Below are 17,826 nucleotides of genomic sequence, written 5' to 3' on the forward strand. Positions count from 1 at the left end.
ATGTTTACAATGCCATACTCCTCCGCTGTTGCTTCTGGTGGAGTTTTGTTGTTTTTAGCTTTTTGCTTTGATTTATTTTTTGTTCATTTTGTCTTGGCTTTTGGGTTGAGGACGTGAGTTGACTCTCGACCTTTGGGCCGAGCAAGATTAAATTGGTGTGGGAAATTATCTCTCATGGCCAGAAAATAAGTTTTGAGAATTTGGGCTATCTATGTCTTAGATCTAGTATGCCAAGAGCAAATCTATTTCATAACTGAAGTTGTACATGGGTTAACGGAAACTGATGTCATAAATATGTTTTGATTGTATCTATGATTTTGTAATTTCATTGCATTTGACCATATTTTATCAAGGCTTTATCCTATGTGATATAAGAATTTTTATGCTCTTAATCTTTTATCAATGAATTTTGAAGGATTCCTGTTCCAAAAAAAAAAAAAAAAAGAAAGTCTAAAGTGTATATGTATGTTTTCTAGTATGTATATAAAATTTATTACGCACATATGTGTGTGTTATCTATACATGTTTGTGTGTACATGAATGTGTTTGTATATGTATGTACATATATAGATTGTAGGTATCTATTTTAAGACCCACAGGCCACAATCACAATAATTCAAGCTAATTCGAGCAAGCCCAAGCCTACGTGTTAGTGACTTTATTTATTTACAAGCGATATTTGTGGATTCTAAACTCTTCAAAGGCAAAAATTTATTTTGAAGATAAATAATATAATAATTTTCAGCCTTTTTCGCAATGCAATCCCTATTAACATACGTTTTTATTCGTAGACAAATTATTCCTATAAAAAAATAGATTTTTTATTATTAAAAAAAAAAAAGAAGAAGATAGAACTCACGTTCCTAATAAAGCATATTCTCGAATCACATAAATTTTGAGTTTTATTTAAATTTTTTCTCTTTACTTTTTACTAAATCGCATAGCACACAGCAATCCTAAAAGATTGAACTAAATATTTGCACCCTTTTGATTTGCAATTGGATTTCTGTAAAGGGGGAGTGCTTAATTCTTATCATTCTTGAAGAATTATTTAGAATATTGAATACGATCTTAATAATTCAAGAGACAGATATTGTGAAGCACAAGTTTAAACAAGAATATAATGTTTACTACATTGGAAGAAAATTTCCATACAATAATGCCAAGATTACCAAAGGGAAAAACATTATGGGATTGAAAAACATCATTATCGAGTTAATTATTTGACCGTGATAGAAGTGTAATGTTATTTAGTAAACCTGCATATTAATTGATGATGTGACAATAAAAAAATAATCAAATACTAAAAAAATAATCTCTTCTCTCCTCTCTTCGATTGTCTCTGCAGATGTTGAAATTCCTCATTTCTAATGTAATTATCATTCGCTCAAAAAAAAAAAAATAAACAAACAAACAAACATTCCCCGGGACTATCCAAATGTAACATCTTCTATAAACAACATATGACAAATAAAAATGCAAACCTGCAAATTGTTCCCATTTTCCCGTGATCTGTGAAGTCCAGGGTGCCAGAACTCTTCAAGCAGCTGCTTTTGAAGGGCATCCTTCTAAAACCCCACCATTAGTTGCTTAAGGTTAGTATGTTGTGGAAGCAAATAAAGTCAATACGGTTGGTTTGGTAGCACACAGGTCGGTTAATAATTCACACAACTCTCCTGCTCCCTCTCTTTCAGTGCAATCTATTGCAGTAGTTGATCTGATCTTTGATACTTATAGATGTTACGAGGAGGTTGAAGTAAATGAAGCCAAGCCTCCCAAATCTCAATGTTCATGACTCTAATATATAAAGTGGGAACAGAGATCTCAGTAAATTTGCTGTCCGGATTGCTAGCAAATCGAATCACTTCTTCCAAAGCTAGACTCAAGACTCTTCAAGAAGATTGGAAGCTTTGACCTCCCTTAAATGCTCCATACAAAACCGCAAGGCCATATAAATTTCATCCTTTTGGTGATGACTCCTGTCTCCAGTTAAAAAGACATGAACTTTGCTTCCGATTTCAATCCAACTGCTACCTGGAATCCTCTTCATGCCCTTCTCTTTCATCTCTCTTCTTATTGTTGACACACTCAGCCATCTACCAGCTGCAGAATGAGCATTTGACAGCATTACATATGATGAAACGTCTTCAGGGTCCAGAGCTAGGATTTTTCGTGCAGCAAACTGCCCCAATTCCATATTTGAGTGAATCTGGCAGCCTCCAAGCAATGCTTTCCAAAACCCAATTCCTGGATTAAATGGCAAATCGCAAAGAAACTCCTCAGCTTGTTTGAAGCGCCCTGAGCGGGAGAGTAAGTCAACAATACAAGCATAGTGCTCTGGCTTTAGCTTGCTAGGGTCTTCAAGTCTTGCTCGAGTGAAATATGAATAACCCTCATCAACAAGGCCAGCATGATTACAAGCCCATAATAGCCCAAGAAGTGTAACACTATTAGGTTTACAACCTACTACCTGCATCCTCTCAAAGAAGCTAATGGCTTCCTCTCCTCTACCATTCTGTGCATAACCACATATCACAGCATTCCAAGAAACAATATCTCTTTCAGAAAGTTTATTAAAAACCAAGACACTGTCTTCCATGTTTCCACATTTGGCATAAAAGCTGATCAGAGAATTCCCAACAAACGCATCAAGCTTACCCAAGAACTTAACAGCACAAGCATGAAAACTTTTTCCCATTCCAAGTGCTGCTATATTGGCAGCTGCACTAATAGCACAAGGAAAAGTTGAATGATTGGGCAGCAACCCTTCTCCAAGCATCTCAATAAAAAGATTCACAGCCTCTTCATTGTAGCCTGTTTGGCTACACCCGCCAATCATTACATTCCAAGAAACTACGTTTCTCTCTGGCATCTCTCGAAAGAGGCGGAAAGCGTCTTCAGTCCTCTCCTTTTTCAGGTAGCCACCTATCAAAGCCGTGTAAGATACCACATTCCGCTGACGGGTATCTTCAAAAACTCTTCGAGCTTCTTCGATGGTACTCAACTTGGCATAAAGATCTAAAAGTGCACTACCAACATAAACATTCGAGTGAAGGCCAATCTTCGTTGCGCAAGCATGAATTTGCTTGCCAATATAAAGGTCTCCCAGCAAAGTTGATGAGTGAGTTACGGTCCCAAATGTGGACTCATTGGGTCTAATATTTGACGCAAGCATCCTTGAGAAGAGACACATGGCCTCTTCATGGCGGTGCTGTTGAGCAAAGCGCCCAATGATGGCAGTGGCAGACACTACGGTCAAGTCAGACGCTTTGTCGAACAGTTGAAGAGCATACGAGAATGATGTTGATTCTGAGTGAGATACAATAATATCAGGCTGAGCAGCCGAGGTTCCTAGTTTATGGGCATGTGCTTGAGCTTTCTGGGTACCAACGAGATGGCTACAAGCTAAGCTCTGGGTTTTTCTCCATGTGGGTTGAGAGATGGAGAGTCTGTAAATTATGGGTTTCATATGGGAGTTTGGGAGGGAAACTTGATGCAAATATTGGACAACTTCGATCAGTGGTCTCGGAAAAGGGTTTTTTATCTGCTAAATAGTTGAAGACTGTAAGATCAATGGCTGAAGACTACCATTTTTCTCAATTTTTTTTTTTTTTTTTCCCATTTGAAAAATCTGCTCAATTTTTTTTCCCCATTTTTCTCAAGCAATCTGTCATGCAGGGAAAGGAAAACAAGTGTCATGCAAGAAAAGAAAATAAAGCTCTACACAATTCAAATCTTCCAGGTATCTACAAAGGCAATGCGTTAACTCTAAGAATATTTGTTGTCTTTTGTAATTAACCAATCCCACAGGAAATGGGATTGTCTAGTAATAATACACGCATAAGCTATGTGTATAAACTACTGTATATGTAGCTGCTTATACAATCAAGAAAATATATACCTTCTGGTCTCTCTTATTTTCAAATGGGAAAAAAAAAATTTGAGAAAAATGTTTTAGAGATATATGAGGAATTACTTTGGATGAAAAACTACACATATTTTCTCAAATTATTACTCAATTGTTAAATTTTCACACAAAAAAATACCTTTATAAAAAAAATTTAAAAATCTAAAAACAACTAATTTTTTTTTTTTTTGAAAAGAAAAATGAAAATTATAAAAAAGAAAAAAAGAAAAAGAAAACCAAGAACTACCCCTTGGCCAAACAGGAAACGGATTCTCTCCATTTCAAAATCTCTCAATTTCCTCCATTTAGTACATTTTGAAAGGTAGTATTGTCAAAAAAAAAAAAAATTAATGATGGTAGTGCATTAAATGCAATACCCTTCAAAATACACTGAATTGAGGAAATTTGGGGATTTTGAAATGGAGAGGATCATTTTTTGGCAAAAAATGGGGGTGGGTTCGGCCACCCCCGAAAATGAGGCTGAAACCTCCGACCTACCTCCAAATGGGCATAGGTGGTTTGGCCACTCCTTGACTTTTATTTTTTATTTTTTGTCCAAACCCCACATGATTTGGGGTTCGGCAACAATTGGCTCGGTGGTAGCGTGGGCAATGAGTTGGCCAGGGGGTGGGTACGTGGGGCCTTCGGGTTGGGTGGCGAAGATAGTAGGATCCTCGACTCCTCACTAACGCCTGAAACTTTGTAATTTTTTATTTTATTTTATTTTTTTATAATAAAAAAACAGGAGTATTATGACATTTTTTTACAAGATTTAACCAAAAAAGTTAACGAATAGGTGACATTGCTAAAAAATTAGAAGTTTGATAAATTAAATTAGGAATTCTTGAATTTTACAGCGTAATTATAATTAAAAGTGATGAAAGTTCATGAAGGTTAAGTGAACTTTTTTCATTTTTTTTTAATGCCAACAAACGTGAAGTATTTTTCAAAGCTATAAGTAATTAATTGTCCAAACTTGATATGTATGAAGACTTGTTAAAGATTATGAGGTGACGAGCACTCGGTCAGTCAATTGATCAATTCTTACCCCACTGGCCAAGAAAGGGAACTAAATATTAAGTTAAAGGAAAAATTACAGTTTATCCCCCTAAAGTTGACAGCATTTTTCAATTCGAACATCAAAGTTTCAATTTTTGCAATCCATCCCTACAAAATTTCAATTTTTTTCAATTCGACCAATATTATCTCAAAATTTCCATATTGCCCATAATTTTTATTTTTTATGAAAAAAATAAATAAATTTGGGGCTACAAAAATGGCCAGATGGCCCGTAGCCACCCCGAATTTTTTTTTAATTTTTTTTATAAAAAATAAAAATTAGGAATAATATGGGAAGTTTTAGATACAATTGGTCAAATTGCAAAAATTTAAAACTTTAGGAGGGTGGATTACAAAAATTAAAACTTTAATGTTCGAATTGAAAAACGTTATCAACTTTGGGGGGGTAAACTGTAATTTTTCCTAAGTTTAACGAAGGGATATGCTCTTTTATAAATGAGTATAAAAAATTATGATGGAACGAATAAAATTTCAAATACTAAGGCTCCATTTGGTCCAGTCGGGTCCCGAGTGGGTCCCGGTCAACTTCCGGTTGGTCTTGATAAAGTCTCGGTACGGTCTTGGGTGGGTCTTGGTAAGGTCCGTCTATTTGAGAATGAAATGCTTAAATTCAAAAAATGGTTTACGATTTTAAAAAATGTAAACCATTTTTCGAAAATTAAAAAAGAATTTTCGATTAAAAGGAAAATATTTTCCGTTGATTATTGTTTTACATCGCACCAAACACCTAAAAATATAAAAAATATTTTCATAAAATTATTTTACGACGAAACAAACAGATCATAAATTAAAGGTCGATTAACATCTTGTTGTTCCTCTCATTAGAACATGCAGTAAGAAGTAGCACTCTTTAAACTGTATGGAAGAGCCTCTGGAAACAATTTCAAGTAGATATAATAGACTTCCATACAAACCCAACCAGCCATGAAGCTAGCAAAGAGGCAATAGAATTCATCATTAAGGTCTTATGACATTCCTGAGATATGGAAGTTCTGCCTTTTCTTCCCTGATCAGAGCAAGAAAGACGATGAAATAATTGTCTTAGCCACCAAGGGAGCAGAAAAAGAGCTTCATCTTGAGCTTCACTTTGCAGATGGCAAGGTTTTCTGCTCTGAAAACCCTCCATCTCAGCGGTGGGTTTGATGTTTAATTTGAAGGATGGTGTAGGCCAGAATGAGTTTGATTGTGAGGAAATCTTGTAAAGGAAGTTGAAAGTCTCATAATACGCGGCTGGCTTCTTGAGGTATATATTCTTCACATTATATATTCTTTATTTTCCTGTTTTCTTTGTTTTTTGTTGACAATTAGAACCATATATATGCCATTTCCAATTTACAAGGTGGATTGATTCTTCCATCAACAGGGCCAAGAGGTATTCCCTGGCTTGCTTCATAAACATATCTCATTTCTTGGAGAAGCTGTTTAATTATCAGAGTATGTGTTCTTCTGCAACTTTAAATACGTAAAATATTTAATTGAAATGAGAGGTGAATAACGGAGACAAAGTTTGAATTCAAAACCTTTGTTCTGATACCATAATAAATCACCACTTATTTCAAAAACTTAAGCGGATAAAAATAAATAAATTTAATCATTTAATTTATATTATAGCAGCGTAAATGTTCCAACTTCTAATTCATTCTCTCAGTTCTTTCATCGTAATTTCTTTTTTTAAAATTCAGATTGATCACAACCACATATTAGTCTCCTGTTGTTTGCAATCCGGATAAAAAGTGTGAAAGAACCCTTACGTGACTTAATAAAAGTATACTTTCTAGCATTATTATTCGAGTACAAGATTCTCAAATAGTTATACCGACACGAAGGCCTAGCCTCAAACCTTGGCATCTAATTCTGAGTATATTATGTCATATACACACTTGCCAAAGAATGTAGTCACGTAAGCTAGACTCTTTGGCTTATTGAAGCAGCAAATAAGATTCAGCCATGGGAACCGCACCGGAGAAGACAATCCTCAAAAGCCCAGCCCTTCAAAAGGTTTGTTTCCTCCCCTGCATTCCTTAAATTATAATAAACTAAACCAACCTCAAAATCGAAGCCTTTCATTTTCTTTGTAAACTTTTTTTTTTTTTTTTTGGGGGATATTTTCCTTTTTGATTTTTTTTCTACTCTACCATCTTCTTTACAATTAAGGAAGTCGTTTTCTTCATACTAATGGTTTGGATCAGAAAATAATGCAAAATCTCCCCTAGATTGACATGAAGTTTCATGCACAAACTTTGATCTTTCCATAATCTTGGAAATCAAGCGTATTAGCATATTAAAGTTTGTGAATGAATTATGAAAAGAAGTTTGAGAGAAGAGTGGTGATATTACGCACACCAGCGTGAGTGCACAGTACCTCACGCTGGTGTGAACAATAACCAAAAAACAATTAAAAAAATGTTGAAACAATAACTTTTGGTTACTGTTCACACCAGCGTGAGGCACTGTGCACTCACGCTAGTGTGCGTAATATCACCACTCTTGAGAGAATCCTATTGATTTGTTTTTCAATCGCTTCGATTCCCGGCTAGGACCCACATTCTAAAAGGCCATTAGGAGCAAGTATTAAATTTTGATGAACAATTTTTTTTTTTTTTCAAGATCGAGTTGAAAAAGTTTAATTTAACTCAATATATATTAAATTGACAATGGAAGGTCACCTATGTTAGTTAGGGGTGTCAAAAATTACTGGGAAACCGGAACCGGAAACCAGGAAACTAGGGACCCGGTTCCGGTTCCGATTTGAAAATTCCAAAAATCGGGTACCCCAGTTCTGGTACCCAGTTTTTGGTTCCCGGTTTTTACCAGGAAATCGGGAACTGGGTTTCCATTTTATTTAATAATATTTATATATTATTATATTTATATATTAATATATATATTATTATGCTAAGTTGAAATTTTCATACAGTCAGTTTGGAGAGTAGGAAAAATGGAAAACAAAGAAATATATTGTTTGAATATTTATATACATATATATATTTATTGTTGGTAGTTTATATTTATTGTTGTAATATTTATATATATTGTTACTTAGTGTATAATATTAACATCTAAACAAGATTTGATGGAATTCTGATGTTGGATTTATTGGGTTGATTGTAGTAGTTGTTCATTTTCTGATGTTGGGGTCTTAAGCATCTGGAAATTTGGTCATTTATTTGATGCCTTTCTTTGCATAAAGTTTGATGCATACAATTTCTTAGGCTCACAATGAAATATACTGTTTGAATATATATAAAGTATTTATTGTTGGTAGTTTATATTTATTGTTGTAATAATTATTTGGAACAATCACAAAAAAACTCATTTAATTTAGACAAAATGACTAATAGATTTTTTTAAAAAATGAGCCAACTTATAAAAAAAAAAAAAAAAAAAAAAAAGGGCTTATTTTCGGCCCAATACCTAAAATAAGCTCGAAAAACAGTTTTCTTAAAAAATCGGTTATCGAATTAGGTAAAATCGGAACAACCGGACCGGATTGACACCCCTAATGTTAGTCGTCTCTTAAATGAGACGGCCTACCTGCTAGCCAAAGAAGCACTCTCTGTTTTCTTCTTGAGAAAATTTCACTAAAAATGATACTATACCTTTCATATGTTGCAGTACATTTTAGAAACATGTGCTTACCCCAGAGAGCACGAGCAATTGAAGGAACTTAGAGAGGCCTCAGTCAAGAAATATCCGTTTTTGTAAGTTAAATAATGTCTATAATATTATATATATTTGTATTCAAATGAATGCTACACTTTCTTCTAGTGTTTTCTTGGTCCTAAGTAGATATTATTTTATATTTTTTTTTAAAAAACAATATCCATGTAGAACCAGAAAAACATGAGGAAGAACCATAATATTTCTCTTTGTATTCATGTGAATAGAATTGCTTTAACATTGACATTCAAATTAAGCATTTATGTTTCTTATGCATCTTTACTATATATAGTCAATTACTTTTGAAATGTTGTGTTCATATGTGGCAGGAGTGTGATGAATGTGCCCGTAGATGAAGGTATACTCCTCTCAATGCTTATAAAGATCATGAACGCGAAGAAGACAGTAGAGATTGGAGTCTTTACTGGTTACTCTCTTCTTTGTACTGCTCTAGCACTGCCAGCTGATGGCAAGGTAGTTTTCTTCTTTGTCTTGATGATCAATATTAACGTTCCGTTTGTTTCAACCTAAAATGTTTTTTGAAAAATATTTTTCCTATTTTTCAGTGTTTAGTACGGCAAAAAATCGTGTTAAAACTAAAAACATTTTTGGTTAACCAAGAAAACCTTATTTAATTTCTATAAGAGCATCTCTAGCAGTAAGAGGTATTCTACCTAGTCAAAAAGCACAATTCTCTATTTTAGCTACTCATTTTTTAATACCAACTCCAACAGATTCTTTATTTTATTAAATATTATTTTTTAATCTTTCATTTTTTTTTTGATCCATGACCCTTTTTGCATCATCTTGTAAATTGCAATATAATTGATTCATGCAACATACCTGTGTGTTATTTTTATTTTTCCACTTTTAGTTTGTCAATTATATGCATGCTATTCTTTTTCTTTTTTTTTGAGTTTTTAGTGATTCAAAATACTTGAATTTGTATCATAAATTCATGAACAGAGAAGAAGAGAGAAGAGAGAGAAACGTTGAGGGAGAGAGAGAAGAGAGAGAAAATAATGTGAAAATAATATTATATTCAACAATCTAGTGTGCGGCAGTGAATAGCAATATGAAGCTATTTACTGTAGCAGTTAAGGTATAATAGCTAATATGAAGCTATTCTGTTAGAGCAAAAAAAAGGGCAAAAATAGCTATATGTAGCTAATATCTCACTTTTAGCTACACTGCTAGAGATGCTCTAAAAAGTAAATGATTTTTCGAGTTTATGCTTCACCTTCTCAAATCGTTGAAGTTCGCCGGACCATTGCCAAAGGTTGACAGAAGTCACAAGCTGTTTTGCACCGTCACTCATTTTTCGTATGAGTCAAACGCCAAAAAATATTGTCAAGAAAATCACTTTTCAATGAAAAACAATTTTCATCAAAATAAATGGAGCCGAAATAGCATTTGATGGTAGGGGTGAGATTGGAATATTAAGATTTTCATATTTGCAGATACTAGCTGTTGATCCAAATAGGGAAGCATATGAGGTTGGATTGCCATTTATTCAGAAGGCTGGAGTGGAGCAAAAGATTAACTTCATTGAGTCAGATGCCTCCTCAATTCTAAATGCTCTAATTGCTGACGTAAGTTTTTGCAATAATGCATGATATGCTCCATAATGCTGAGAGAAGACCTTCAATAATTCAATCTCAAGTTATATATATATACTATTTTATGTTATGTAACTACTCTCTATCAAAGGTATGCTACAATTGTTTGAAGATAAAGTAAGTTTTTAGCCAAGACTCCCATATAACATGCTAAGATTTTCCTTTGATTTTTCAAATATTTAACCTCAATTTCCATAACTTAATAATGCAGGGCAAAGAAGAAGGAGCATTTGATTTTGCATTTGTGGATGCCAATAAGGAAGACTACATAAAATACCATGAGCTACTTTTGAAACTGGTTAAGATTGGGGGAATAATTGCGTACGATAATACCTTATGGTCTGGGTCGGTTGCGGTGGCTGAGAATGATGAGATGAACGAACGAATAAGGAAAGGCAGAAAACATTTCATAGAGTTGAACAGCATTCTAGCAATTGATCCTCGTATCGAATCATCCCTCATTTCAATTGCTGATGGCCTCACCCTCTGCAGGCGCCTCTATTAAAGAAATCAACAAACTCAAGTCCTTGTTTTAGTTTATAATTCTGACAAAGGGCGCCCTCACATTTTGTGAAAATAAATGTCACATGGTTGACCATATTTTAGCATTTAATTATGATGATTATGTATCACGGGTTAAAAATGAAAGATTGTAGCCAATTGTAAACTAGAAATAGGGAAATATTATTAATTTCTTATCCAAATAACAACCGAATAACTTAATTATCCAGAAGAAACTCTCTAAAGAGAGACAAATAACCTAAATATAAATTACAAAATAGTAATAATAATAATAACCTAAACATAAGCTAGTTTCCCTAGCTAACAGATAATTTCAACAGCTAGCCTATTAGTCTCTTTGCAACCAGTGGGTCCAAGATAGCTTTCCGAGACATCAATGGAACACCTTTCTTTGCCAATACACGCCTGTGATTTATGGAAAAATTGGATCAATTAATCCAAAGAATATTGGCAATAAAAAAGAGAAACTTTGCTGAAAGAATAATTAATTAAAGAGATATTTGATTACCTTTTGGATGGTCGACAAAGCACTAGGAGACTCACACTGGCCAGCACCAAAAGACCCACAAGCACCGTTTGGTGAACCAAAGCTAGCAAATCTGATTTGGGACACAACATTTCCTCCTTGGCATGACAATTCCAAGGTGTTTCCCTCATAAGCATTTGCACAAGCTGAACCGACAGTGACTGTCTGAAACTTAACATTCCAAGGGTTTCCTCCAAACTCTTCAAACACAACCAAGGTGTTGTTGTTGTCATCAGCGTTGAGAAAATCTCTAGGCACATGGTACCTGAAATTCTCCGAAATTTAATTAATTAGCGAAATGTTGAAGCACTAATTAAGCATAAACAAAAGCATGAAATTAATTAATGATTAAAAAAATTGATTGATTACCATCGTTGAGAAGGCTTCCCACAATTAGTCATGCATTTGCTATTAGAGTATGTTCCACGATAGTCACATGTTGAAGAACACCCATCTTCACTTGCAAGGTAACTCAGCCAATACCTCCCAATGCTGTGGCCATTCACCCATGCATGTCCCTTCCCCAAACCCATCAAATCCACCACAACTGGATCACTCCCTGTCGGAGCCTTGAAGGTTGTCTAAAACCAGTGAAACATGTTAGATTATATTACGGGATAACTTTACTTACAAGTCCTTAACCACCCGTCATTTTGAGAATACCCTCTTAAATTTTAAAAACTCTCAATTTACTCCTTGAATTTTTAATTTTGATGCAATTAATCTCATTCTGTCAAAAACCCTAACAGAAACCACTAAAAAAACCCAAGTACCATTCAATTTGAAATTTTATAAAAATTCCAAGGGTATAGGTAATTTATCACTTTTAAAGTCCAAAAACGTGACATATGAGATATATTGCATCAAATTGAAAGTTCGGAGTGAAATTGAGAGGTTTTGAAATTTTGGAAGTCATTTCAAATCATGTGGTAGTTCAGGGGTTCTTAATGAAGTTATCTTATATACTAATAGAAACAGTTAGTTATATTTGAGGAGTATTTTTGTCTTTTCACTTTTGAAGGGACAAAAATAGCCCTCAAATACAACTAACTGAATATTATCCAATTTAAATGAATTGGATAGATGCTAATTCATACTATTAAGGGTCGGGTTTGGTTAGAACACAAGCAATATTAATGAATGATGAAGTACCTTGTACCAAACAAACATCTTGCTTGTTGGAAGATTATCTCCAAACCACCTCCAACGATGTGAGTGGACAGGATCATGGAGTTGTTGTCGTTCACCGCGCAATCCAATCTTGTACGTCCATTTGTTGAAAGCCAATTCCTTGGTTACTTCTTGGATGATGTACTTCTCGTCACCCAATTTTTGGGTGAGGTCATCAAGCCTCTCTCTCCCGACCACATTAACCGGACCAGAAATACCAGTTTGCACCAAATCAAAGTTTCCACCATAGTTCTACCAAAATTGAATAATAATAATAAAAAAAAATGTTAGATTTATGAAAAAAAGAATATTGTTATTATTATTATTATTATTATTATATGAAATAATTCACACTTACGGGCAGTCCAACAGTGACACTAAGCAAAGCTATTTCATTCCTCCCAATGTTCAACTTGATTTTCCTCTCAAAAGTGAAGTTGTATTTTCCATTTTGAGCATATTGGGATCCTGAGGTAGTGAGATATACATACAAAATTAGTGAATTAAGATGGATTAAAGAAAAGATTAACAAAAACCAATTGATCAAAATCATGAATTAGAGAAATTTAAATGAAAATTACCAACATGTCTTCCATTGACGAATGCATGAATTATATGTCCAGCAGTATTCACTTGAAGAGTTGTATCTTTGCCCAAAATTGGATCATTATTCTTGACATTGAAACTAAACACAAATACATTAAAATAAGTTAAAAAAAAAAAAAATTTAGAAGAAACTTCACTTTAAACGACTCCTGAACTACTGTGCGTTTTGAGAAAACTCCCTCAAAATTCAAAAACTCCCAAGTTACAACCTTGAACTTTCAATTTGAATCAATTGACCCCTTCATCAAATTTTTAAAAGTGATAATATGACATTTATATCTCTGATTTTTTTTATAAAATTCTAAATTTACCCTTAACTTCAAATTAAAAATTATAAAAAAATAAAGTTATTAAAAAAAACGAAAATCAAAGGGTAATTTAGTTTTTTTATTTATTGCCGTTAGAAGTTAATGACTAAAACTAATGGTAAATTGATTGAAATTGAAAGTTTAGGTGTGTAAAGTGAAGTTTCTTTAAAAAATTAAAAAGAAAAAAGAATTTAAAATCCTATACATGCATTACCTGGTAATATACCAAAGGTAGTCACTTGTATCGTTTGTGACAGCCTTTTGCTCTAAGAGTTGTTCAACTGTCATTAGACTATCTTCAACAAGGCCATTTTTATTGCTGTGCTCAAAGCCTTCATCTCTCCATTGCCATTTCAACACGTAAGGTTCTTCAAAATCATCTGCTGCATTTCCCTTCTTCACCATTACTGATGTTTGACTGTTAACCTGCAAAAATTTGTACAAAATAATAATAAATAAACATTTTTTCCCTTAACCAACAAGAATAATAAGCATACGTTTTTTTTTTTTTTTTTTTGTAAATAATAAACATACTTGTAAACATTAATGAAAGATTATTCTGCAAAAAACTATTTACCTTAGCAGTGTTGTAGACTTCAGTAAAGCAATCAGGAAGGATGGAGACAGACCAAGCTGGAACAGTGTACATGGTGTTCTCGAAGTTGATTGTTGCATCGTTTTCTGCATTTCCATTTCCAAAGAAACAGCTTGATTTTCCTTCATAACTGTAAATTGTGGCCTGTACAAATATATTCAGCATTATTATTATTGTTCATTTTCTCGAATATATTAGAAAATAAAGTAAATAAAAAATAAAAACTCACCGTCGTCATATTCCCATATTCAATACTTCTCACAGAACCGTGAGTTAGAACCTTCTCCATCGATCTTAGAAGCAAATGAAGTTGCTTTAGATGTCCCCACTTTGGTTGGTTCAAATTACCTAAACATGTCACAACGTTAAAGAAATAATATATATAAAAAAAAAAAAAAAACCTTCAAAATAAGAGTTTTAACAAAAAAACAGAAAAAAAAAAAGGTTTTTTTTTGTTTTTTTGTTTTTTGTTTTCCCTCTTACCATATTCATCCAATGGTGCATCGTAATCATATGATGTGGTTATGTATGGACCCCCTGATGTGCGGCCAAAATTGGTACCACCATGGTACTAGCAAAATGGAAAAACCCACATTAGTATGAAATTATTAGTAAACAACATAATTGAAACCAGTTTAAGTTGGAATTAGACTTGTTAGAGCCGGACAATATTGCTTTAAAACCGAGCCAAACCCTAGCCGGACTAGTATTAGTGAAAAGTGCATACCATGTAATAGTTTTGAAAAGTGCCACCATATTGAAAAAACCGAGCAACCGCATAAGCAAGATCTTCAACGGTTCTATGTGGATCTTGCAAACCCCAACCTTTGTACCTAATTAAGTTCATATAAGTTTATTAATATCCAGTATATAAAGTAAAATGCATTCTACATAAAAAAAAGAAAAAAAACAAAACAAAACAAAAAACAACAATATATACCAGCCAGTCCAATTCTCAGTCCACATTTTAGGACTATTGGGATTGTTAGGGGTGAATTGATCACAATACCATCCATTGCAAGTATTAATCTGTATATATATTAAAAAAAAAAAAAAAGTAAACAAAATTAAAAAAAGAAATATTATTATTATTTTTTATTAAAAAAGAAAGGGCATTATTATATATATATATACCATTGGGGATGGAGCATCCGATTGTTGACACATAACCCAGGGAACACCAGTTTGGTAAGATTGAGCCAAATTAGCACACCACTGAACATATTCTTTTCCATCATTTCCATACGATCCAATAACATTCCCATACTCATTTTCAATCTTTTGATCATGCCAAGAAAATAAATATAATTAATTAATTAATTAAAATTGGTAAAGGCAGAAAAAAATAATAATAATTATAACTCACAAACCTGAGAAATAATTATAGGTCCGCCTTGTGAAGCAAAGAGATTCTCATGTTTCATCATGTCCACAATCACCGTCGTAAAATTTGACATCTCGTTCTAATTATATATTTGAGAATTGAGAGGGATAATTAAATTATTGTAATTATAAGAGAATTTAATTTAATTATAATTTAAGTATCAAAGTTTTTTAATTAATTACCATAAACACATCATTTTTTGTCCTGAACTTGATGCCTGGGATGTTGTGCAACCACACTGGAAACCCTCTGGCAATAATTAAAAAATAAAAATAAAATAAATGTAAGAGAAAAATAAATAAATAAATAAATAAAAAATTGACAATTATAACGTTAATTACCCATAATTCCATTCTGCACACACATATGGCCCAATCCTAAGAACGGCATAAAGCCCTTCATCTTGTACGGTTTTGAGAAATCTCACAAGGTCAAGATTTCCCGAAAAGTCATACTAACAAATAGAAAATAAAAATTGTCAATTACCATTATTTATATTTATAAAACCAATTATTTGGAAATAAAATAAATAAAAAAGAGGGAAGAAATAGAGAAAACCTGACGACGTTGAGCTTCATGAGCATTCCAAAACACGTAGGTCTCAATTGTGTTTAGTCCACCCTCTTTTGCTTTTTTAATCAACGATGGCCACATCTATAAGTAAATATTAGAAAAATAAATAAATAAATAAAAGCCCAGAATTAGAAAATAATTATAGCAAAACATAAAATCCGAACCGGCTGAGAGAGTATAGGTTTCCCGATTCTAAAATTTGTGCATAATTTGAGACGGAATAAGGAATAAGGGTAAGCGTTAGAGGGTACCTTAGTCTTTGCTTATGGTGAAAGTAAAAGGAAACAATATTTTATAAAATAATACATTAAATAAAAAAAAAAATTAACACTCTAATTATGATTAGAACTTACTCCAGGAGTACTACGGGGATAATGAATTGAACCAGACAAAAGAATTCTCCTTTCTCCATCAATGGTAATTGCTCTTCCATCATGTGAAACATTTAGGGCAAATGAAGGCAAAGTGATGAATAAAAAGAAAGCAGAGATCAATAAGAAAATAGAGGACGCCATGAATATTACAGATGATCAAGTAAACGATGGGATCACGAAAAAGAAAGATGGAAATAGAATTCATGCTCATGACTTATTTATACAAGAGTTGAAGTAATTGAATTGGACTAAGATTATGGAATTACAGTTCATCCAAAAAACATGTTATTAATTCATTTTTATCTATAATGCGATATCTTTCAGCATTATTAATCGATATAATTAACCGATAATCCATTTCATTAATGTCCATCTAGAATGAGATAAAACAATAGATTGATGATAGAGTTCCACGTACAATTAAAGAAAGTACTACTATTCTATTACAAATTGTTATGAGAATGGAGTTATATATGGAATAATGATTTAATATTAGAATATATGTTATAATAAGAATAATTACCTTTTAGAGGAATGGTAATTCAGAGTCCTAATAGCATTCACGTAACGTAAAAGGTAATTATTCTCTGTAAGGTAAATATCCTATTATAACATATTTTCTAACATAAATAAAATATCCTACTATAAAATGAGTAATGCTACATGTCCCTCTTGTGTTTCTCTTGAGTCTTTACAAAAATGATGTTGCTATTAAAATCACTATTAGACTTGTAATTGGTTATTATTGGATTTTGATCAGATGGTAATTTTAATAGCCACATCATTCTTGGAGGGACTCAAGAATGACTTCTAGAATTACTCACTATAACATATATTCTAATATTAATTACAGTTTCACATAAAACTTCATTCCCGTAATAGAACTTGTATTTATCTTCTTATCTACCTTCTTAGCCGTAGTATAAGGGTGCGTTTGGGATTGCAATTTCATTGGCTAAAAGTGTAATTTTAAACCAAATTGTAGAAACTGAATTGTTTGATGTTGCATTTTAAAAAAATTGTGCTTTGAAAACGTTAAAATCTGCGTTTTAAAATCGTAGGTAAAGAGTTGCTTTTTTTAAAAAAAAAAAAAAAAAAAAAAAGAAAAGAAAAAGGCACAATTTTAAAACTAAACTACAATTTTAAAGATCAAATCACAATTTTGCCAAACACTTAACTATGTTTTTAAAAATCATGCTTTCAAATCATGTATTTTTAAGTCACACATTTTGAAATTACAAACCCAAACAGACCATAAGACTTATTATTCGTAGAAATCCTATTGTAGTATTGTTCCTTTAGTCTTAAGTCTTCAATTATCCGTAGGAGTATGAGTAGTTTTACTGTAATTCTAGGTGGCTTATTTGTGTCATAAAAAATGACGTGGCTATTAAAATCACTATTGGACTTTTGATTGATCATTATTGAATTTTGATTAAAAAGTGATTTTAATAGTCACATTATTCTTAGTAGGACACAATGTTATTGCAATAGCATGAATC

At 32.8% G+C, this 17,826-nt stretch overlaps 3 protein-coding genes across 3 annotated transcripts; 1 reads left to right on the forward strand and 2 right to left on the reverse strand.

Moving 5' to 3' along the window:
• Positions 1 to 1,400: 1,400 nt before the first annotated feature.
• LOC132192082 (pentatricopeptide repeat-containing protein At5g42450, mitochondrial) lies at positions 1,401 to 3,799 on the reverse strand. The gene has a single exon (XM_059607286.1). The coding sequence runs from the start codon at positions 3,467 to 3,469 to the stop codon at positions 1,883 to 1,885; it is 1,587 nt and encodes a 528-aa protein (XP_059463269.1). The 5' UTR covers positions 3,470 to 3,799; the 3' UTR covers positions 1,401 to 1,882.
• A 3,100-nt stretch (positions 3,800 to 6,899) lies between these two features.
• Positions 6,900 to 10,790, forward strand: LOC132192083 (flavonoid 3',5'-methyltransferase-like). Its single transcript, XM_059607287.1, has 5 exons — positions 6,900 to 6,985; positions 8,603 to 8,688; positions 8,977 to 9,121; positions 10,108 to 10,239; positions 10,478 to 10,790. Exons 1-5 carry the CDS (start codon positions 6,935 to 6,937, stop codon positions 10,769 to 10,771), a joined length of 708 nt encoding a protein of 235 aa, XP_059463270.1. The 5' UTR covers positions 6,900 to 6,934; the 3' UTR covers positions 10,772 to 10,790.
• A 298-nt stretch (positions 10,791 to 11,088) lies between these two features.
• LOC132191484 (beta-galactosidase 15-like) lies at positions 11,089 to 16,465 on the reverse strand. The gene is made up of 18 exons (XM_059606520.1): positions 16,304 to 16,465; positions 15,936 to 16,031; positions 15,719 to 15,831; positions 15,560 to 15,626; positions 15,364 to 15,456; positions 15,128 to 15,271; positions 14,934 to 15,022; positions 14,721 to 14,826; positions 14,477 to 14,564; positions 14,223 to 14,341; positions 13,976 to 14,137; positions 13,613 to 13,824; positions 13,066 to 13,169; positions 12,843 to 12,952; positions 12,467 to 12,736; positions 11,684 to 11,895; positions 11,297 to 11,579; positions 11,089 to 11,193 (listed from the first exon to the last, which is right to left on the reverse strand). Exons 1-18 carry the CDS (start codon positions 16,463 to 16,465, stop codon positions 11,089 to 11,091), a joined length of 2,535 nt encoding a protein of 844 aa, XP_059462503.1.
• Between the last annotated feature and the right edge of the window lie 1,361 nt (positions 16,466 to 17,826).

The sequence above is a fragment of the Corylus avellana genome, chromosome ca9, assembly GCF_901000735.1.
Source record: "Corylus avellana chromosome ca9, CavTom2PMs-1.0".
In the NCBI taxonomy this organism is placed as follows: Eukaryota; Viridiplantae; Streptophyta; class Magnoliopsida; order Fagales; family Betulaceae; genus Corylus; species Corylus avellana.